We start from the raw sequence: 23,990 nt of genomic DNA on the forward strand, positions 1-23,990 counted from the left end.
CAGGGTGGGAGTAGCAAGGGAGACATTGGGGTAAGGTATTTCTTTCACCCCCCCCTCCCCCCAGGGGGCTGTGGATAAAGACAACTCTGGAGAAACTCAGCAGGTCAAACAATGTATTTTATACAGCAAAGATAAAGATAAGGAACAATGTTTTGGGCTTGAGCCCATCATCAAGGTACGAGGGAGTTGTGGGTTTCTGAAATGTATTGCCGGGGTGGTGAGGGAGGCTGGAACAATAGAGGCATTTAAGAGACTCTTAGACAGGCACATGGATGAAAGAAAAGTTGAGGGTTATGAGGAGGGAGGGTTTATTTTTTGGGGTAGATATATATAGGTAAGCACAACATCATGTTGTAATACCAGACTTGAATACAGTGATGAATTTAGGACAGCCATGTTTACTTTTAAATGTTTATTAAAGCGAAACTGAAGTGTGTATTAATTAGAATATACTTGTGTTGTCTCAATAACAAAAGTAGGATCTGCAAAATGTAATAGGTGAACTAAGATACAAAAAAATAATAGGGCAGTTTCTCGAAAAAGTCCATTCAAGTCCAATGATACAGAACTGGTCGTCAGTCGTTTCCCACTGCTCCAGTAATTGGGCGGTTGTGCACCCTTCTACAGAGTAACAAACTTATGTAAACATCAGATGATTGCAATTTGCTCTTGCTCTTAAAAACTTTAGGTTTTAATGCTACAACTATTGATTAGCAATCCCTTGGTGACCAAAAACCTGTGTCTAAAGACAGTCCTCCTCATAAATATCCCTCAATGTATTTTAATGATAAACATTCTCAAAAATACAGAACTTCAATTTTCACCTTAATTTCCTGTGTATGTTTGCATTTTTATTTTAAGTCCCTCTCGACAATACCAGTTATACTTTGTGCATTTTCACTGTAGTTGATATCTGTGAGAAATTGTCCATGTGACTGACTTCATGCTCTGCTCAATGACTGCTGTGATACCAGAAAACCTTTAAAATTGCTCCCCAGAGTAATCTGCATTGAAAGCAGAGAAAAGGATGGCAGAGCTGCCCAGATGCATACTTTATTTTGAAGGAGGTATTCAGCCAGTTATTAAATAGCAAGTCAGATTAACAAGGAAGAAGGTCACCTGACCTCTCTGGTGGGAAACAGGTCGAAAGTCACCTCACTTGCCAATCAAGGGTTAAATCCACCCACCGGTGAAGCCACCACACAACTGGTTCTCACAGGTCACGTGAGCACACCTGAGTGCCCCCCCCCAGCCCCCCAACCCAGTCGTCTGCAGTATAAAGCCCATCACTTGGAACAACTTTTCTTGTTCCCTCAAGAAAATCCCCGACCTCCACTCCATGTTGCAAACCACGGATGACGCTGGAAGACTAATTGTGAGAGCTCCGATTCAGGTTGCGAGCCATGGGCATCGCTGGAGAACCAGTTGTGAGGTGTATGCTGGTAGAGGGTAGGGCATACACCTGAGAAAGACCACTGTATTTCACCCATTGCAATTGTAACTAGATTAGTATTCGTGTGTTAGTGTACTGTGCATGCTTATTGTAGAGGGGGTGACGGATATTGTTTGTGCAACCCGAGCATCACAATTGGAACCTGCATTTATCTTTAGTTAGTGTCCAATGTGTCTAATTTGCGTGTTACTGCTTTGTATACGTGAGTGAGTGTGTTCCTTGTTATGAATTCCCCTCCATGTAAATAAAAGACGAAAGTTTACTACTAATTCGTCCAGAATTTGTTTCTTCTTGAACCATTCAAACCTATTCTCATCATCACAACAAGTGACAGGATTTACAAATGAATCTGATCTTTCTTGGGAAATATATCTACATCCACAGACCAAGCGCAGGCAAATAGGATTAGTGCAGTTGGATAAGACGATCGGTATGAATCCTATGCTGTACAACTCTGATTCTATGATATTCTCCTCGTCCAAATAGATCTACTCTTTCCAAACAGAACTGCACTTTGGAATTTTTGTTATTTCCCCCCCCACCTTATTTGGGGAAAATAAATTAGTTTTAACAAAAAGCAAAAGAAATCCTTTCAAGTCTTATTAGATCATTGCGCATTTCGAGAGGCAGTCAGGCAATATTTCTGAATATTACACAGGTGTAAAATTGAAGCCCGCTGCAGGATCAAGTACACCACCAATGTTAAAGCACTGCCACCCCCTCCCCGACCCTGGCAAACACATCAATTAGTTCCCAAAATCTTCCTCGGAATTTTTGTTCAGACACTTACAGTGGCTGTAATGTTCTGTAGTCAGCTATTTCAACTTTCTTCTTTCTGAAGACAAACCAATAGATTGCAAACCCAGCAATAAGGGAGAATAGAAAGATGTCCAATGAACTGAAGAATGATTCTTCGACTATTACAGGAGGGTCAGCAGCACTGTCTGTTGCGGACGCAGCAATCTTCGCTTCAGAAGAATCCATACTCCTCATAGGTGAATTACTGAAATAACAAGAATTGACAATTTTGGGAGAATTAAAAGCAGAAGCAATTTTTTTGTGAATAGAATGCAGAGCCCACCTCACTGACAAAAGGCAAAGGAGGAAAAACCCAACACCCAACCCCAACCAACCAATTTTCCCTTGCAACCGCTGCAATCGTGTCTGCCTGTCCCGCATCGGACTGGTCAGCCACAAACGTGCCTGCAGCTGACGTGGACTTTTTACCCCCTCCATAAATCTTCGTCCGCGAAGCCAAGCCAAAGAAGAAGAATGTCATAAAAAAATGCAGAAACATCTTTGGGATGTGGGTGAAAACTGGAGCAGCCAGGAAGAACCAGGCTGGATCAAGATCTCTCGCCTCGGAGGAAGTGGCTCTTTAGACATGCAAGCTTCATGAACTATGTTAAACAGTATTAAAGAATGAAGTGCACAAAGTGAAGAAGTATTAACTTGATTCAGGAAATTTCTGATTCCCATGTTTGTCAAAACTTATCCATGGGGACAGATCTCAAAATTTAATATAAGAGTATAAATAGTACCAATTAAATCCTTCTGAAAGGGATTTAACCGGAACAAAGGGTCAAGTGAATCTGGTTGTTGTAATGTTAAATAATTAGATATTACCATATGCATGAAATTTTTTAGATGTAGACATCTAAAAAATGCGTGTATGGTAAATTCTATTTTGTAGAAAATTGTACAAAAGGCATCAAAACACCATCAGCAAATAATTCCACAAAATAAATAATTTGTTTAATCTTCCAAACAATAAGAGCAGATGGTGTTTTAAAATAAATAAATAGATAGGTAGGATCTATAGTATTAGCGAAGGCAAAAAAAATTTTAGTCCAAAAGAATCTTCAAAATTGAAACCAAATACGTAATGAAGATATTGCAGCGGCCCGCACATGGAGACGTGGATCAGTCCACAAAATGGCTGACGAACACAGTGACCGCACTGACCTTGGTGGGGGGGGGGGGGGCGGGGTGACACCAGCCGTTGTACCAGGTGAACTCCAGCATGGCGGGAAGATGGGGGAACTCTGACGGGAACATTGGCCAATCTCAGGCTGGTGCTCTGATGACACAGAGTCCTCACATCAGTGCCTGAGGCCCATATAAGTGCCAGAGCAATAAATCAGACAAGCTTTCCAAGGCTTTGGTGTGTGTGTCATTCTTCTCCATGCTTGCGTAGTGCGTACGCTACATTAGTGACCCCAATAAGTCCAACCGGTAGTTCGACCCGAAGATGACAGATCAAGCGGAGCCAGCAACCATCCACACCTTCTCACTCTGGCTTCCAACATTTTGTATGTGGCAGCCACACATGTGGTTCGAGCAGACTGAGGCTCAGTTCCAGCTTCAACGTATCATCACTGACAACACCCGCTATTCTACGTCATAAATGCACTCGATCAGGACACAAAAGCAAGGGTCGTATATTTCCTACAACAGCCTCCAGAGCAAGACAAATTAAGGCCTTCAAAGAGCTGCTGACCTGCACTTTCGGGCTCTCCCATCGCGAGCGCCCCACCCAATTGCTGCATATGGACGGATTGGGAACAGGGCCCCGTCCGCCCTAATGAGCAAGATGCTCGCTCTAACTGAAAGCCACAAGCTTTGAGCAGATCTTCCTGGAGCTTACTCATGACCGAGGACTTCAGCAACCCTCAGAGGGTCGCGGCCCGGGCAGACTTGTTCTAGAGAGCAAAGAAGGACACACCAGCACTGTCGTAGATTACATCAGCAAGCCTCACAAACAGCTGCCTGCAAGACCAAGACAAGTGGAGAGGCAAGTTAATATCCCGGGACAATTCTGCAAGTATCATCAGTGATGGGATGCTGAGGCCTATTGATGCCACCCACCCTGTGGGCTTCCGGGAAATGCCCAAGCCAACTGACACTGATGGTTGCGGCGGTTGGTCCACAAGATAGCCTCCTCTACGTTTGGGACTCCTTGTCAGGCAGGCAGTTCCTAGTCAACACTGGCAACAGGAAGCAGGGTCCAGCGCTGAGGGGAGCCAATAGATCCTCCATTCAGACTTTTGGGACCTGCACCATTTCCCTTTGTTTTTGGCAGTTTGTTTTTTGAATATTTTATTTATAGTTTTCCAGATTTGAACTCAACAGTTTACAACTTTGTCATCAACAGTATTTACAAATCCGTGTCAATTACAACTTATCCTTATCCAATCTATGCAAATTTTGTGTAGAGTCCAAAACCCCTTCCCCTCTCTTCCTTCCACTACCTCATTTCCTCAACATCAAACACAAATCCAAAAATGAACATTTAACACATTAAAACATTCACAACATGGGGATAAATCATATCGGGGAGTTATAGGTCTGGCCTGGTCCAGCAGCCAGAGATTGGGCTGATTTTCCTTTTTTCCCTTGACTTTTCCTGGCTGGACTGAGGTGGACCCCTCGTTCCCCTCCCCCAACAAAATTGGGGAGGGATTGGAGCAAACTGGATCCCAAGGCAAAGTTGTCCCTTTCATTACCGTGCTCCTATATGGTTCAGGTATGGCTACCAAATATGTAACGAGGATATTGTAGCAGCCTGCACACGGAAATGTGAACCGGCCCACAAAATGGCTGACAAACACAGCGATCACGTGGAACTGGGTGGGAGGGGAGGGTGACACCAGCCGTTATCCCAGGTGACCTCTGACATGGCGGGAAGATGAGGAACTCTGGCCAATCCCAGGTGCTGTACCTTCCCCTCAAGTTTTAAGTCATTTTCTCCAGGGAAACACAGGCTTGCATCTCCTTACTCCATTGAGCAACACTCAGGCAAGAGTCAGACTTATAGGTAACCGCAATGCGCTTCCTGATCACTGCCAATACGATCGTCACAAATTGAATTTGAAATTGGAATAGCTTCATTGTAAGTCTTGTGACCATTATGTTGTCCAACAGGAAAAATTCAGGATCTTGTGCCAATTCCTTGCCAAAAATTTTCCCTAGAACCTCGCCTAGCTCTGCCCAGAAGGGCATCACCTTCGTTCACATGCACAAAGGTTCCTGTCTCAATGCTGCATCTAAAACGCTGATCCGACAGTTCTGGCTTAGACTGTTAATCTTTTGCGGTGTCAGATACAGCTTGGAGCAAGAAATACATTGTCGAAATAAATTTCCATGTGATCCTCCTTCAAATCATGGTTTATGTCACTGCACTTTTCGAGCCATAGTTGGACCTCATTTGTCCTATAGAAAAGATCTTATCTGAAGGTAGCAGTGGAATTTCTTGTTTGACGCACTATGCACCTGACACTGTTCCTACGCCAGGTGTCTAGGTTCTTGTTACCCACTGTCAAAAGTATTAACCAGTTTGGAGTCGGAGCGTTTTTGAGGTTTTATTCCTAAATATCAATTAATATCACTCCAGATATGAATAATTTGCTTAAATATGGGGTAATCTGTTTTTCCAGATAGCAATTTGGCATCCCACTTGTAAATAAAGTCCTCTGCTACCCTCTTGCCCATCAAGTGCAGGTCAATTTGTAACACCCCCTCACACCCCCAAAGAGTGAGGAGATGTACCTTGACTGGGTGTGGTGAATGTCTCCTTTTGGCGAGCCTTGCTATACTAACATTGGCTGTGATTATCTCTACTGTTAAGGACACTCCCCTTGGACATAACTGTATATGCACCTATTGTCTTTCATTATTGAACTATGAGTTTCTGCTAATAAAACCATGATTATTGTTTGACCACATTGTCTTTGTCTACTTCATCAACTGGGATTTCGATTTTATTAGCAGAAATGGATGCAGAACTCAAGCCAGAGTGGCTAATAATCGACCAGTCTGCCCCGAGGGCCAGAGAAATTTTCAACCACTGGATTGCTTGTTTTGATTACTACATGGCTCGAAACAACGTGGTCAATGAGCCGATACAGTGGGGCCACCTGAACTCTCTGCTGGGTGAGGTCCCTTTCGCCATAACACAAGGAGCTACCACTCTGGCTATAGCCCGGGAACGTCTGACTGGTTACTATGCGGTGCCACGGAATGTGGTGCTTGCTCGACATCAGTTGCTGACTAGACACCAGAAACCCAGGGAAAGTGATGCTGTGTATGCACTGGCCCTCGACTCACTGGCAAACAAATGTGATGTCAGGGCAGTCAATGTGGAACAACACCTCAATGTCTTGAAGCTGGATGCTTTTGTCAATGGGATTGACTCCAGTTACATCCGACAGAGGCTGCTGGAGACGGAGCCCTTTCAACCATTCGGAAGGGCAGACCGGTGGCATTCTTCTCCCGCACGTTACGTGGACCTGAACTTAAACATCCTGGCATTGACAAAGAAGCCAAGGCTATTATTGAAGCTGTTCACTACTGGAGACACTTTCTAGCCGACAGAAAATTTACTCTTGTCACTGATCAGAAATCTGTAGCCTACATGTTCAGTACAAAACATAAAAGTAAAATCAAGAACGATAAGATGGCACACTGGTGAATAGAACTCTCAACTTATAATCCAGTACAGACCGTGCAGGTTAAATGATTCCTCTGACGCATTGTCACGAGCTGCTGCCGGTGCTCAGCTGAAGGGGCTAAAAGAGATCCATAGCAGACTATGCCACCCAGGAGTTACTAGATTCTTCTACTACATAAGGGCTAACAACCTTCCTTACTCTCTGGAAGAAGTCAGGAAATTGACTAAAAACGGTGCTGTTTGCACAGAATGCAAACCGCAATACTTCAAAGCTCCAGAGGCCACTCTCATCAAAGCAACCCGACTTTTTGAGAGGATTAGCTTAGATTTTAAAGGGCCATTACCTTCCAACAACAAAAATGTATATTTCCTTACTGTAATTGATGAATATTTCAGGTTTCCCTTTGCGATACCCTGCCCTGACGTCTCGTCAGTGTCTGTCATTAAGTCACTTGACAGAATTTTCAGTATTTTTGGTTTTCCCAATTACATTCATACTGATTGTACTTCTGCTGCTCTGAGACCCCTCCTCATCCAGCCCCCCACCATCAGTCATTTGCCCCTGACCGCTTGAACCACGCCAGTCCCTGGGGGATAAAGACAAAAGCTAAAATAACTAACCACATTAAAATTAAAAGAGAAACATATAAAGACCATGGTAACATATTTTACTAATTGAAAACAGGACAAGGGTAAAAACAAAAGTAGATAACCAATAGAAAATAAAAAGACACAAACACCAATAACAGTTATACATTCACTTAGTCCTCTACCATAGTCCCATCATAGCCCTTGCCCTGTATTATACCCACCCCCCACTTGTTCAGTGCCTACATCCCTTAGGTTGTCACCATCCCCCCCCCCTACAACAGATTATGCAGTTTGCACCCATCTTCTCCTCCTTGCCTCCCACACTCCCAGAAAAATTACAATTGTAACATTCACTTCCGCTTACTATAACTTCAGTTTCCATATCCTCTTTTTTAAATGCCAGAGTACGTTACAATCCACAATAAATCCATACATCCCTGTGAATTAGTTCCCATTTCTTGATTTTGGCTCTTCTTACCCGTTAGCGCGGGTTAAGTCTTCAGCCTTGCGCTCACTCTGGGTCCATAATAAATTTCTTTTCCCCTCTGGTAACACCACTTTCAGGGTGGCCAGATATCTCAACACACTCATAACCCTTCTGTTTAATTAGCCTTTTTTCTGGTTTCAGTGCCTTTCTAGCCTTCAAGTGCCGCACTGATATCGGCTCCCTCTCTTTTTAGCCTTGACTGCTGCTACCCTCAGTATTTCCTCTCTGCCCTGGTAGTGCAATAATTTTGCCAGGACCGAGCGGGGTCTTTGTCCAGGACCTGGTTTCAGAAGGAGGGGACCTATGCACTCTCTCTATTTCCACTCTTTCTCCTAGTACGCCTTTGCCCAGCACCTTGGAGATCCAATTTTGGAAAAAAAAACATTCAGGGTTCTGTCCCAACACAGGACCTGCCACTGGGACTTGGCTCCGCATCCGACCAGATGCTACCTGGCTTGACTTCACCTGCCGCTCCATCCAACCCGAGGCTGGATCTGCTGTTAGAGTTTGCCTCCATGCAAGGCCCAACGCTGCCTGGTTCCTCTCCACCTACTGCTCCATCCAACTCAGGGCTGGATCTACCGCTGAAGCCCAGGTAAGCTTCGATGCTTCCCTCGATGTTGGGCCCAGTGTCGGCCCTTCCCGACTTCCTCAAATGCTGGCTCAGGTCCATCTCTGCGATTATTGGCCCTTCTACCTTGCGACTGTCGCGCCCGTCGGGACTGCCACAGGGATGCTTGTTCCGACGCTCCTGCTACGGTGGGGGGGGGGGGGGGGGGGGGGGGGGGGGAAGGGTTCTAAACCTTTCTCTCTCTCCCCACCCCCGGCTTGTCTTGGAGTTTTCTCCCATTACCTGACGGTCTGGGTTGACGTCCTCTCTCAGGACTGGGTCCTCCTGCTGGGCAGGCTGCACATTTGAGGTGACGGTTCCTTCAGGAGGCCTTGAGGCGGCCCTGCCATTTTCCTCGCCATGATCTTCTGTTTCAAAGCTGCTTCTTTTCCATTTCTGGATGTGGATGGGCCTTTCGTTGTCATTTTTATATTCATCAAGTGTTCCTACATTCTTGTGATTCCTTTGAAATTTTTCTTCCGTTACCTTTCTGGCTTGGGAGCTCTGGGATTCTGCCTCCAATTCTCTCTGCATCACGTGTCCCCACTTTACACGGACCTTCACACATGCCAGTGGCGCAACTGGCATCCTTTGGGCCCACTGCTTGCTTGTCGACCTCGAGGGACGGTGCTTGGTGCACGCCAGAACCTTTCAGACTCTGCCTCTGGGGAAAGCCAAGCTACCCACCTCCCCCCCCCCACCTGGACTATATAATATTCTCAGACAATGAATTTGCCAGCATCCTGCTGGAGTTCCCCTCTATAGTGGAGTCACATTTCTCCGCGTCTAAGCCCAAGCATGGGTTAAGACACCACTTTTTAACTGAGGGCCCCCTGTTCCATGCCAGGGCGCGGAGACTCCCTCGCAGAAACCTTATCCTGGTGAAGGAGGAATTTTTAAAAATGGAGGAGCTAGGGATTGAGCTGCACTCCGACAGTCCTTAGGACAGCCCCTCCACATGGTGCCCAAATCAGCAGGGGGTTCAAGACCATGCGGGGACTACCATCTCCTCAACGAGGCCACCATGCCAGACAGCAATCCCATGCCCCACATTCAGACTTTGCCGCCAACCTGCACGGGTGTTCTCCAAGGTTGACCTCATCCAGGGGTACCACCAAATCCCAGTTCACCCCCAGGACGTCCCCAAGACTGCAATCATAACCCTCTTTGGCTTGTTTGAATTTCTCCGCATGCCCATCAGTCTAAAGAATGGGACACAAACTTTTCAGTAGCTGATGGACGCAATGGGCTGGAACCTCCTCATCGCCAGCCACAGCCACAAAGACCACGCCGTCCACCTAATTCAACTCTGCACCTGCTTCAGTGAGTTTGGGCTGACGATCAACCCCACGAAGTGCCAATTCAGTCTGGACACCATCGACTTCCTGGTGCACAGGATGAACAGGCACAGGGCTATACCCCTCCCTGAGAAGGTTGAGGCGATCCGCCACTTTGCTAAGCCACGCGCAGTAAAAGGGCTACAGGAATTCGCCGGTATGATAAATTTTACCACAGGTTCATACCAGCAGCAACATGCATCATCCATTCCCTCTTTGTGCTGAGGGCAGACAAGTCAAAAGACATTAGATGGGAAGACAAGTCTTCCAGGACATTCTAGAATGCAAAAGTCACTCTAGCCAACGCCACACTCCTGGTCCACCCCAGGCCAGAGGCAACTACTGCCCTGACAGCAGACATCTCCAGCACAGTGGTAGGGGGCAGGCTGGATCAGCTCGTTGAGGGGCAGTGGCAACCCCTGGCCTTTTTCAGCAAGCTCCTTCACCACCCCCCCCCCCCCCCACCCGAGTTCAAATACAGTGCTTTTGACTAAGAGTGTTGACGCTGTAACTAGCAGTAAAACATTTCCATTACTTTTTGGAAGCCCGGCAATTCAAGGTCTTCACTGATCACAAGCTGCTGAACAATAAGATATTGGACCTGTGGTCGGCCCGACAACAGAGACACTTGCCCAACCTATCCTAATTTACCACGGACATACAGCACAACACAGGGAAAAGCAACATGGTAGCTGATGCTCTGTCAGACCCCCACAATCGCGTTGGTACATGCCCTGTCCCAGGCCCTCACCAAAGTGCAGCAGCAGGACCCTGAGATCCCCGTGTATAGGATAGCTGTCTCTGGTGTCAGGGTGGAAGATGTCCCTGTCGGCTCAGGTAACCTGATCTTACTGTGCTTCGTCTCTACCGGCAACCCTCGCCCCCATCATTCCGGCCACAGGGAGGCACCAGATTTTTAATGTCATCCACAACCTGGTGCATCCCGCAATTCGAGCCATGGTCAAGATGGTGGCTTGCAGGTTTGTCTGGCATGGCTTCCATAAACAGGTCAGCCAATGGGCCAAAACCTGCACAAATCGTTAGTCTTCCAGTGTAGGCACACATGAGAGCACCCACAGATTTTTGAGCTGGCACAGTGCAAGTTTAGCCATGTACACATCAACATTGTGGGCCTGGTACCAATTTCCCCTGGGGTGAGGTACCTCTTGACCATGATTGACAGCTCCACGAGTTGGCCAGAGGCAGTCCCACTGGGTGATATCACCACAGAAACCTGTTGCTAGGGCACTCATTGACACATGGGTGTGCAGATTCAGGGTCCAAAAGTACCCAACCTCAGAAAGGGGGCACAGTTCATCTCTGGACTGCGCTGGCTAACTTTCTGGGGATACAGCTTCACCATGCGCTGGCTAACTTTCTGGGGATACAGCTTCACCACACCAAGGCGTATCACCCTCAGGCCAACAGTTGGTGGAGTGCTTCCACAAGCTCCTCAAGGCAGCCAGATGGCCTGTCTCAAGGATCCCAACTAGGTGAACAAACTGCTTTGAGTCCTGTTGGGAATTCTTACTGCGCCAAAGGAGGACTTCAATGTCTTGGTGGTGGAGATAGTCTACGGCGCACCTTTGATCATCGACAGGGATTTCTGGTTCCCCGATAAATGTCTGGAAGTCCCTGCAGCAACTCTTGAAAACTTGCTGGCTCTCTGATGATGCGGGGCCCTGACGTCAGCACCTAGGGCCCATATAAATGCGACGGCCAGAGCAATAAACCAATCATTTGAGTAGTGTCCTGGCACTATGCCTGCTAATACTGGAGGGTCTGTCAATTTGGTGAAATATGTTCCAAGTAGAGTCTACTTCCAACAATGAACAACTCTAGCTCCTCCGGCACTTCAACAAAAAAGCAATTGCTGATCCTGGCTCAACTATCAGGCATGAGGAGAGTAAATGAAAGAAGACAGAGACCCCTTAAGTATTGCTCTTCCCACAATCTCACATCACCGACATATTCCAGTTGAGATTAGTGCCCACCTCAAAAGGTTTCCTCTTCAAATTTAGTTAAGTGCAGAGTGCAACACAAAAGTTACTGGTCAAGCATTCAGACTTAATTGAAGCTTGAACACTACAAACAATAATGAGTTCATGGCATCAAAATACAAGACTTAGAGAAGACCACACTGGCGCATTAGCAAAAGCAACTCAAAAATTATTTGATCAATTCTGGTTACCTGAAATGAATGCAGCCTTAATTGCAGTGTGGGAACCAGCCACATTATGCCACAATATATTGCTCCAAAAATCAACATTGAGAAATATTTCCAGTGCACAAGCAGTTCTAACATTGATATCTGCATCATGCTTTGTATAAGTACTTAGCCTTAGAAAAGTACTAAGTTGACTCATTTTGCAGGGGTGGGGGGGGAGGGGGGAAATCTTCTGACGCAAATGAAAAGAACATTTCATAAGTGATAGTAACCCATGGCTCTAGGGATACCAGTTGTTTATTGGCCACATTTTTTTTAAGATATCAAAATGTTGCCCTAAAGCGTTTGCCCTGAACTTTACACCAAGAACTGGGCAGGAATATAAACACTCCCTTCAGGATGTCATCCGTGATTTTTGAGCCCATTCAACTTATTTTTACAAATTGCCCTTAATATTTCCAGAAAACAAAAATATCTCAAATAACAATCAACTTAGCATCAGGTGCAATTTGCAGGAGTTTCCAAATTTCATTCCAAGCTGGATGTTGTCTAATTTTTAGTCTGTATGACAGTCCTAGATCAGCAAGTCCCCTTATCTCAGGGGGGAAAAAAAATAAAGTCTTGGCCTTGTAAATTTGCCTCTATTCTTTCCAGAGCCAATAGATTTTCCCCTCATGCAATGGCTGGAACTGCTCTCTATCCACAGGGTCATCATTAATGTACTCTTACACAGTTATAGCAGGTAGAGACACAGGATACGAGGAAGGCCATTCATCTCATTTTAAACTGCAGCCCTGATTAAAACAAGCCACTCCTGAAACTACCAATGCTACTCTCACTCTTTTTTTTTTATTTCCAGGCTTTTTCCTCCATTATTCTATCATTTCCAGTTCATTGTGGAAAAACTTCCCAATTTCAATAAAAATATTGCTTACACAAAAGAACTACTAACTTTATGAATCTGAAGCTGCCTTAATGTATTACCGTGGTTTCCTATGAAGTAACTTAGATTTAAGATCTCAGATACTTTTGCATCTATGTTAACTATATATATGATTTTTAACCCATAATATTTTGCTGCGTGTGGATTCAGCACAATGTGAAGCAAAAGAATAACAGCTTAATCCAGAACAAGCGGTTTTATATGATATGAAACCTCAGAGTATTATTGGGCAGCCCAGTACCTGTGAACATTTCACTCAGGTTATTCTTAAAAAGTTTCGTTAGTTTATTATCATGCAAACAGAGATTAAGCCAGCAAATTCATCTGTACACAAGCACTGCAGAATAGTACCAAATGACATTAAGAGATTAGTTCAAAGGACAACATTATATTTCTAGTGCGAGGTTGGTTTGGGAGAATTTATGGTAGATTAGAAACTGTCCTTGAATCTATTGGCACATGATTTCACACTCTTAAATCTTCTTTCTGACAGGAGGGAGAAGAGAGTGCAGCCAGAGTTGGATGAGTCCTTTAGAAAATTAGCTTTTAGCTCAGCTGGCATAATTAGATGGAACCTCACTGCCTTGACACCACTGTCATTAATGCACATTTACACGAGCACTCAGAATCTTCCTACATCAACGAATTGAGCTTTGGACACTTAGAAGGTCAAAGGTTTGTTCCCATAAAATTAGACACACAACAGAGCAACAGGCCCTTTCAGCCCGTGATGCTCTAAAACTCCAGACCATTTTTTTAAAATGGTGGGAGGAAACCTGAGCACCCGCAGAAAACCTACACAGAATCGAACCCCAGTCATGGTCTCTGCTGCAGTAACAGCATTGAGCTAACTGTGCTGCCCTTGCTCGTTGGAGGTTAGAAGAAATGTATTAAAAATGGAATGGGACATCTTTCATTGGCTGGAGTTCCTCAATATTTACTACATCCGTTGACAAATGGATATGATTGTACTTCATGAAATTGACTCAACAGGCTCATTCGTGGCTATTAATACTGAATGAATGCATCAGATGATGTCCATTGAACTTGCATTCTAAGGACAAGTTAGTTTTTAATGATGGGGAAGAGAAAGCTCAAGGAATAAAAGAATCGTTCGATTCCAAAGCCATTCAGAGACCTTATAATACATTTTTCTCAAATTTGTCACCAATGAAAGAAAAAAAATCTACCTCAGCATTCAACTTAATTTGTACAAAAATCTGACTGCTACTAACGTACAGAATTGATGATTCCACTTTTTATAATTATAACCATACATTCTCCTATCTTATTCATCACATAATAAGGGCATCTTGCAACATTTATAATGCTGTTATCTAAAATATGTTTCTCTTTATACCCATATTATATTTAATAATCTAGCATAACCAACTTTAAAGTATATCACCACCCACTCCACTTTAATCTGAGAAGTTTCAAAGTACAAATTAGCATGCAACAGCTTTTAAAATGAAAAGTACCCATGCACAGGCTCCCAAAGCAAATTCTCCAAGGGACATGGGTTTTCCTTTTAGCCCTTTATTTAGTCGGGTACACAGAACATTTGCTCGCCTCAGTCACCTATTATCAATGACAACTGCTAACAGCTTCAACCCTCAAAACTAATATTTACCTGAAAACTACAAAGATTGGAAGAGATCAGAGTACACATGCACACAAGTTAAAAATCCTGTGGTAGTTACAGAAAATCTATTTACGGAATGCTGGTTTTTAATGTCTACAGACCAGAATGAAAAGGTTAATAGGAAGTCATATCATTGCTCCATCATCTGGATACATTTTCTCCAAGTGTTAAAGCATAGCAGTTTAAGGATATAATGCATGCAAGATTTAGCAAAACAACTAAACTCCATTGGGAGGGAACATTTTGCAAAACAGTTGCATTCCTGCAACTGAATATTTTTTCTCTCTCATGGCACATTGCAGTTATTTAATTTGTACTTGTGTCTTTTTCATACCTGTGTAACTGTAGCTAGCCAGAATTTCATTGCATCCATGACATTGTACATGTAATGGCAATAAACTCTCAATATTTCAAGCTTTTTATCTCAAATGTTGAACCTTTACATTCTAAGAGAGATAAAAAGAAAACTATTTATTCTTGCTGATGTCTCCAGGTCAAGGTGCAAAATAAAATTCAAGAGTGAAGCTTTGAACCATTCCACAAAGGATAATAGAATTACGACTCTGCATACTTATTGCTGAGTCAATTGATAACTTTAAAACTAGTATCAATAAATTTTAGTAATTAGTTATAGAATGATACAAGACAAAGGTGTCTATGAATATATTGTACAAGATCACAGATTAGGCCTGAATCAGGCTAGTAGGTCAAACTGGCAACTGTTTTCCACAAAATGCAAAAAAAATTGTCAACATAATTTAAGTGGCAATTATAAAAAACAAACCCAAAATCTGCATCTCAATTTAGATTTTCTGAGAACATACATGCCAGAATTGTGCTTGATTTTTTCCCACTAGTTACGCAACAGAAGTGTCAATGACATTTATTGCCCCTCCCTAATTACCCTTAGAAAAGTAGAAAATATCTTAAAGCAGTGCAGTCTTTCAGGTGAAAATACTCAAGAGCTGTTAGCTAAGGTGCCCTGCAACCTGTGTCCACCACCAACCTGGAGATACTACTTCCATGGGAGATGGGGAGTAAATTAGAGGGAAAATATGCAGATGGTGGCATTCTTTATCCTTCCCAGCAGTGCAGATTGGAGTTTTGACTTCCCAAAAGCAGCACATTTCAACCACAGTCAACTCATGGTAACAGGTGTAAGTGGACAATACGGTGGATAAAGTGCTAATTAAGTGGGTTACCTTATGCTGGATAGAACTGACTGACAATATTAACAATGGGGCTAAACTTTAGCTTGGACATGCACTAAAAATTAAGTATTATACCAAGATGGGAAGCAGTGAGTGCTATTGAAGACATGGTGAAACTAAAAGAAGGGTAAGTGGAAAAGAGGATACACAATCAATTTTCCAGACTACATATAAAGGCCAGAATGAGATTATGGAGACCTAAACTGCAGATGCCAAAATTTGGAGCAAAAAACAAGCTGGTAAAGGAACTTGGCATGATATATTTTTGGGAGATAAATTGGGGCAGGTTTTTAAGTGTAGGTCACATAAAAACACTTTAAAACAGATCTTATTTAAAATACTAGAGCTCTGCTCATGCTAGACATGTTGGGGCCAACAGCCTTTGAAAAAGCTTTGGAGGGTGCCCAAGAGACTTCACTAATGGATTGTTGATTATAAAAAGGCAACAGATGAAAGAATTTGTCGGAGCCGCATTCTACCTGGAGTGGAGCTTGCTGTTTTAGGAGGGTAATGTAGTTTTGAGTGAAAGAGAGACAGAGATCAGTTCTACAGTTCAGCAGCAGCAAATGGAACTGGAAGGGGACAAGCCAGCAAGCTTGTGGAAAACCCCATTTGGAAGACGGGTTGTGAGTGCTTAGTTCAGCCTGGTCAAAGCCTTTGTGGTTCATGCGAGAGGACTGGCTGTCTAATGTTTCACTTAAAATAAGAGAAACAAAAAGGAACTCTGTGGTGACCTGAAAGAAAGAGGTTATCATCTGGAGAACCCTGAGAGGGTAAGTTTCTTTGGCAAGATATTGATGTAGCTAATTAAAAAAGGAATCAGTTCTGGGTGTCAGCGTACAATGAATCTCTCTGAAAACCACCAAGAACCTTCCTAAGCAGTAACCATTTTCCTTTCAAGCACCAAAGCCTTGTGGACTTTACAAATGTTAAATTCTGTGCACAGTAGAAGAATTGTCTCCAATCAGTGAACTTGGAGGAAGAAGTGAGTTTGGACTGTGAATCATTACATATTGTGCGCTTATAATTAGAAGGGGGTTAAGTTAGGTTAGTTAAGTCAATAGTGATAAGTTAAAATGTGATTCTGTTTTCATGTTTAAAGATAATTAAAAGCAATTTCTGTTTAAGTAACCATTTGTCTTGGTGAATACTTATTGCTGCTGGGTTTTGCGGTCCTCTGGGCTTGTAACATTTTTTGGGGGCTCATCCGTTCGGATTGGAAATTGGAGTTTTTGTGATCTTTAGGTTTTTTTCAAGCTAATTTAAAGCTTGTGTGCGGATAAACAGCAGCAATGGATGTTGATACATTTTTGTTATAACCATCACCTGCAGAGCAAGAGAAAAGAGGAAGTGATGGTTATTTCTAAGGCATTAAAACTGACTGAAGACAGGCATGGATGAGGAAAATACAAATGCAGAGGATTATAGTGAAATATAATATAGGTGAGGGAAAATTTGTTGAGAAAGACAGATAATTTTCCGGAGGATAGATCTTTTGAGTTGCAATTGGAATTGGAGAAATTGAGGCTGGAAGAGGGAAAGAGAGAAACAGAGGGTGTTGGAGGCTGAAAAACAGAGACAATATGAGGCAGGCCAAGCTGAAAAACAGAGGAAATATGAGTTAGAGGTAGGTGAAAAATGGAGCGAGGAAATTGAAAGGGACAGATGATTTCAATTGGAGAAGTTAAAAATTGAGATGGAAGGGAGTAAGAGAAATTCCTGGTGAGAGGTTTTTGGCTAGTAGAGAGGTAAGTCTGTTGCTGAGAGCTCAAGATGGCCAAAAGAAAAATGGCCTCTTATGCTCCAAACTGTATTGAAAGGAAAACCAAATTGCATATTCTTGTTTGACTACAGAGCAAATGGCAAATTATGATACTGTTAAACAAACAGTATTGAAATCTTATGAGTTGGTTCCAGAAGCGTTTTGACAAAAATTTAGGAGTTTGGTGAAATCTTATATGGATTTTGCTCGAGGAAAATCTGCATGTTTTGTCTGTTGGTGTGCCTCAAAAGGAAGAAATAATGATTTTGACAGATTGGGAGAATTGATATTAATTGAAGAAATTAAAAGGTGTGCTCTAAATGAGATTAAATTATACCTGGATGAGAGAGACATGGGGATGTGGCAGCAAATGGCAAGAGTAGCAGAGGAATTTGCCCTAATTCACAAAAATACATTTCAGAATAGTGAGCCTGTTCAGAGAGTTAATGTGGAGCAGGATAGTCGGCCTGAAATTAAGTCTGGAGAGAATGTTAAGAGAAAAGACGAAGGTAAGGTAGGAAAAGACAGAACTTCTGGATTTGTATGTCATTTTGTAAGAAACCTGGTCATGTTATTGAAAATTGTCTAGTATTGAAAAAGAGACGATAAAAGGAGATTTTACCAGAAGCATGTATTCAGACAGTTGAATTTAAGGAGATGTTCCAAACCTGATAAGGGTGTCATGCGTTGCATCAAATTTGTGTCTCATCAATATCGCGTCACATCAATTTTGTGTCGCATCAAATTTGCATCACATTAAATTTTGCATCGGATCAAATTTGCATTGCCTCAATTTTGCGTTACCTCAGCTTTGCATCACATCTAATTTTGCATAGTATCTAATTTTGCATCGCATTAAATTTGCATCACATCAATTTTCTGTTGCACCAATTTTGCGTTGCATCAAATTTGCATTGCTTCAAATTTTGCATTGCATAAAATTTGCATTGCGTAAAATTTGCATCATATTAAATTTTGCATTGCATCTAATTTTGCATTGCATCAATTTTCTGTTGCACCAATTTTGCGTTGCATCAAATTTGCATCGCTTCAAATTTTGCATCTCATCAATATCGCATCACATCAATTTTGCATCATATTAAATTTTGCATCGGATCAAATTTGCATTGCCTCAATTTTGCATCGCATCTAATTTTGCATCGCATCAAATTTACATTGCACCAATTTTGTGTTGCACCAATTTTGTGTTGCACCAATTTTGTGTTGCATCAAATTTGCATCGCTTCAAATTTTGCGTCTCATCAATATTGCATCACATCAATTTTGCATCATATTAAATTTTGCATCGGATCAAATTTGCATTGCCTCAATTTTGTATTACCTCAATTTTGCATCACATCTAATTTTGTGTCGCATCAAATTTGCATCGCAACAACTTTGCGTCCCATCAATTTTTTGTTGCATCAATTTTTGCTTCGCCTCAAATTTGCGTCGAATCAATATTACGTCGCATCAATTTTGTGTCGCATCAAATTTGCATTGCTTCAAATTTTGGTCGGCCTCAGTTCTTCAGCACTTAAAAAAAGTTATTTCTTCTGTAATTGAGTCTTAGGTTTTTTTTAATATTAGCCGCGATTATGAACAAATAGTATTCTTAGAAATAAAAATAAAACGCTTTGTGTATTTAAATTAAAATTTAAAAACTGGCTGGGGAGGATTAGGACTGCATGTCTGCCCTCTACGCCATCTTGCCACGTCCCCACCCCCCACCCCGAGGAAGATCCAGTTGATAGAGACTTGCCCAGTGCTTCAAAAATCGTTTTGAAAGATTTTGGACCTGAGCTCTTTGTCAAAGTATGAGTAAAAAGCAGGTAGGTGCCTGAATAAAAGGGCTGAGAGAAGGAAGGGGCAGAGGAAGACCACAGGCCAACAGAAAAAAAGGTGATAATTGGACATGAATGGAGGACAGGAGGGGAAAGGTGAGAACTGATTGGGGTGAGGTACCTCTGTGAATGCAGAGCTAGAGCAAAGGAGAGAGTGTGAGGAAAGGAGATTCAAGGATAAGGAAAGAGAGACAGATGGGGGGGGGGGTGGGCGTAAACTGGAGAACTCCATGTTTCATGTCACCTGGTTAGAGGGCAGAGTGTGAAGATGTGTAGTCGAGATAGCTGTGGAAGTTGGTGGGTTTGTAGAAAATATCTGTCACACATTTGTCTCCCGTGATGGAGACAAGGTGATCAAGAAAGGGGACCAAGTGAATTTGAGTCAGTGTGGAAATTGGCAGTAAAGTGGATAGCCAATGTAGTCGCAAATGAAGTGGAGAAGAATTGAGGAGCTTTGCCTGGATTATTCCACATTGCTATCAAAAAGGCAGGCATAGCTGGGGCCCCAAACATGGAGCCCCAGGGCTACTCCTTAAAGTGGGATGAGTCAAAGGAGCAGTTACTGAGTGAAGGAACTCAGTGGGCCTGACAGCATCTATGGAGGGAAAGAGATGGTTGATGTTTCGGGTCTGAAATACCAACAGTTTTCCTCCACAGATGCTGCTGAGTTCCTTCAATGGTTTGTTTCCCCAAGCACCATTCTAAAAGTAAAAGATAACATGCAAGAGCTCTAGTATCCCAATTTCAGATTTATAGCATTCATGATACTTTCCATTTAATACAAGTATTTAACACAAGTAATGAATGCTTTTAAATACTCATTTTATGTGTACAGCATTTAAATCAATGCAACAATTGAGCCAGGACTTTTAATGTCTCCTCAACTGAAGAAGAGCACAGTTGGGCAAAGGACAATGCAGATGACACAAGGGGCAATATTTTTTTTTAAATCACTGCAGCGATACCTTGTCAGGGATGGAGAGATGAATCCACAAAGTGACCTTATTTCAAAATTAATCTTATTTCAACTTGTTCCAAATTTAAAAAATAAAACACTCATCAACTGGTACAATATCCTTGTGAGTTCAGGAGAATGGCTACAAAGTGATGGAAGGGAAAAGCATGTCTATAGGAAAGAGAAACACAAGAACTTGAAATTCTAGAATTTAGTAAAGAAAGAAAAGCTGGAGGGACTTGGCAGATCAGGCAGCTTCCATGGAGAGATAAGGTTCGCCAATGTTTTGGAATATCAGAACAGTATACAATGGCTGGGGTATGCTTGTAGACAGGATGATATAATCAAGTTACATAAGCATCTTTACATTTACTCAATAAAGCAACACTGAATTTTATAAAATAACATGCCACTGACAGCCAGGACATTTAATGCTCAATTCACCACACGTCTCCTCCATTCCACTTCCCTCATCTCTGCCTGTCAACTTTACCCCACCCCCCACTGAGAAAGGGGGAGCCTGGAAGATACCCACTGAGGGACTCACTGGCCATCAGACTCACAAGGGGTGAGGTAGGACTCGCACCAGGCTGTGTGCTCATGGGTACCAGGTATTGAGACCAGGATTTGTGAGGGTGCAGATGGAAAGAAGGGCTCACAAAAATGGGACTCGGGTGCGAACAACCTCCTTCGCATGGGAGGTTCAGAACTCGGGAGCACAGGCTTGCCAGAAGGCTGTACTGCTGCAGAGATTGCAGAAGCACTGGAAGTGAATCCATAGATGCTTGGTGTCTCAGGGGACTCTTTTGCCTCTTGCTGAGGGTGCCAGGCAATGCTAGTAGCACCTCTGTGTGCAAGCAAAAGTCAACAAACTTTTTTTAAAAAAAGCAGCAATGCAAAAGGTGGTGTAACGGCAGTGTGGCCACTGGTGTGGACACAGTTCAGCGGTGAGCAAACACGGCACTACCCTGCAGGGCTTTTACCATCCGGTCCCAATGATGACGGCTTCACACAGGATTTAAATGGTTCGTCAAAGGAACCGATGGAGTTTTCTTTTAATCCTGCAACCTTGGAGGTCTGTGCAGGAGCAACATATCACAAGGAATTGCAGACTCCAGGGGAGCAGCAGCGGACAGGGCACCAGATGTGGGGAGAAACCCTCCTCCCCCCCCAAATTGAGAAGCACAGAGATGAACCAAGAGGACAGCGAGCACACCAGCAATGGGCTCAGTGGCTGAAGGTATCACACAGGCTGCAGGAAGGGCCTTGAATGCTGAAGGCTTCCTGATTGTTTTGGATGTTTGGATTTGGAGCTCAGATTGCCAATGGTTTGAACTGGAATCTATGGAACTGCAGAGGCCATGCCAAATCCATGGATACTCAATGCCTCAGATTGGACTCTCTTTTGCTTCTCTTTCTCCGATTATCAGGGGTGCCAGGCAATAGCATGGTAACAGGCTATTTCGGCCCATGTGTTCGTTCGCCCAATTTGCACCCTTTAGTCAGAGGGTCGTGGATCTGTAGAACTCGCTGCCGCATACACCAGTGGAAGCCAGATGATTGGGACTATTTAAACACGAAATAGACAAGTATCTGGTCAGTAAAAGGCCAGAAATTGGAACTAGTGTAGAGTGGCTTAGTGTAGATTTACGGAATAGACTCGATGGGCTTAGTGGCCTGTTTCTGTTCCTTGTAATCTTGTGATTATCCTTTTGAACAGTGGGAGGAAACCAGAGACCCCGGGGAAAACCCACACAGACACGGAGAGAATATACAAAGTTCTTACTGACAGCATCGCATTCGAACTCCAGTCCTGATTGCTGGTGCTGTCAAGACATTGCACTGACCGCGATTCTTTGTTGGCCTTACAGCAGACACAAGTTCAAGTACATCATGTTTATTAGATTTTTAATGTGTTATTAGATGGCAATAAAAGGAACCTTGGATTACATTTTTGTATTACTACATGACAACAAAGGAATTTTGAACTGAGTGGGTTACATTGTTCAGTCATATGGAAACAGAAAGGATCTTACAATTGCTCAAAATTCTGCTGAACAGAGATAACTTGCAAACATCTACTTGTCTGTTGCAATGTTTCTATGTGATGACCAGTTGTCTATTGCTTAGAAGAGGCCAATAGGAAACGGAGACCAGAAATATCATATTGATCAATTACAAACACAAGAGTGAAGGTTCAGATAATGGTATAACCCCATTTTATGAAACTAGGTTCCTACACAACCTTTCATAAGTAATCAACTTTTCATTTCTATGGGCAAAATTTTTAAGTGTTCCCAGACCCAAAAAATAACCCAAATCATACTAAATAACCCCTAAAATAACACTAACATAAAGGAAAAAGCACATAGTAAAATACATAGCCTATATAAAGTGGAAATAATGTATGTATTCTGTGTTGTTTCACTGACCAGAATCAGGACGACAGGGAGTTCTGACCGCCTTGCAGGCCGCTTTTTTGTCAAAGCGAAAATCCTTTGGTAAAAGTGAACACTGGCTTCTTCGTAAAAGCGAAATTACAAAAAGCAAGTATTCGTAAAGCAGGGTAGACCTGGATTAGATGTATACAGGGAAGAATGGTGAGTTTGAGTATCAAGGAAAAAGAAACTCAGATTTTAAAATTTGATCATCAACAAACAAATCCATACAAGAACTTCTTCAAAAGGATATGTGCCAAGTGGAACTGACACGTCTGAAAGAATGGGGTGAAAGTTTGGGGAAGCAGAGGCAAGTGGTTCCAAGCTTCACTGTTTATTTTTGCAGTTGCTCAAGTATTTTCCGATTCCATATTAATGGTCAGAGAACATGCATGGCATCACATGCAACCCTGAGATTCTATTGCCTGCGGCAGAGCCGGAATTTACCACTTGCAGGATTGGGGGAAAAAAGTACACCGCGTGTATACATGTACGCCTCAGAAGAATGTAACAAGCCGAGTGTAATGTGCAACCTGAAACCATACAAGGCGACAGGAAGCACAACTCTTTCAAACTGCCGTCGGCCTCACAGTTACTCTCCGAGCTGGAGATTGCCGTGGACAGGGGCGAACGATACTCCTACAAACATTCTTGGGGTCTGGGAAAGGCCAATCTCCTGAAACCAGACAACTTTTAACTTTGTGGAGGGGGGGGGGGGGGGTGGGGGTCATCAAAATACTTGACAGCTGCAACCAGGCCGAGGAAGTGTTGATCTTGCCTCTGAATCGACTTGCATTTCGTTTCTACTTGATCATGAGAATAGGCAGTGGCGTCAGGACTCACCTTGATCACCTGGGGTTAAGAGGGAGTCTCCCCCTCCCCCCTCCTCCATCCCTCCCTCCTTCCCCCCGCCTCCATCCTTCCCTCCTCCCCCCTCCCCCCTCTCCATCCTCCATCCCCTCCCCCCTCCATCCCCTCCCCCCTCCATCCCCTCCCCCTCCATCCCCTCCCCCTCCATCCCCTCCCCCTCCATCCCCTCCCCCTCCATCCCCTCCCCCTCCATCCCCTCCCCCTCCATCCCCTCCCCCTCCATCCCCT

The 23,990-nt window shown here is 43.4% G+C and overlaps 1 protein-coding gene across 5 annotated transcripts in view; it reads right to left on the minus strand.

Moving 5' to 3' along the window:
• Window positions 1-23,990, minus strand: part of LOC138749392 (NADPH--cytochrome P450 reductase-like) — a 91,468-nt gene that overhangs the window by 67,156 nt on the left and 322 nt on the right. For 2 of the 5 annotated variants that reach the window (XR_011348605.1, XM_069910661.1), the window contains exons 2-3: window positions 22,887-23,026; window positions 2,244-2,456 (exon numbers count right to left, since the gene is read on the minus strand). Coding sequence is in view for 4 of the 5 variants with exons in the window: in XM_069910661.1 (XP_069766762.1) it covers window positions 2,244-2,446 (203 nt within the window). In the remaining variant the exon portion in view is untranslated. Of the gene's footprint in view, window positions 1-2,243; window positions 2,457-12,118; window positions 12,220-22,886; window positions 23,027-23,990 lie in introns of those variants that run through there. The other 3 variants (XM_069910664.1, XM_069910665.1, XM_069910662.1) reach the window with 2 other exon arrangements.

The sequence above is a fragment of the Narcine bancroftii genome, chromosome 14, assembly GCF_036971445.1.
Source record: "Narcine bancroftii isolate sNarBan1 chromosome 14, sNarBan1.hap1, whole genome shotgun sequence".
Lineage (NCBI taxonomy): Eukaryota > Metazoa > Chordata > Chondrichthyes > Torpediniformes > Narcinidae > Narcine > Narcine bancroftii.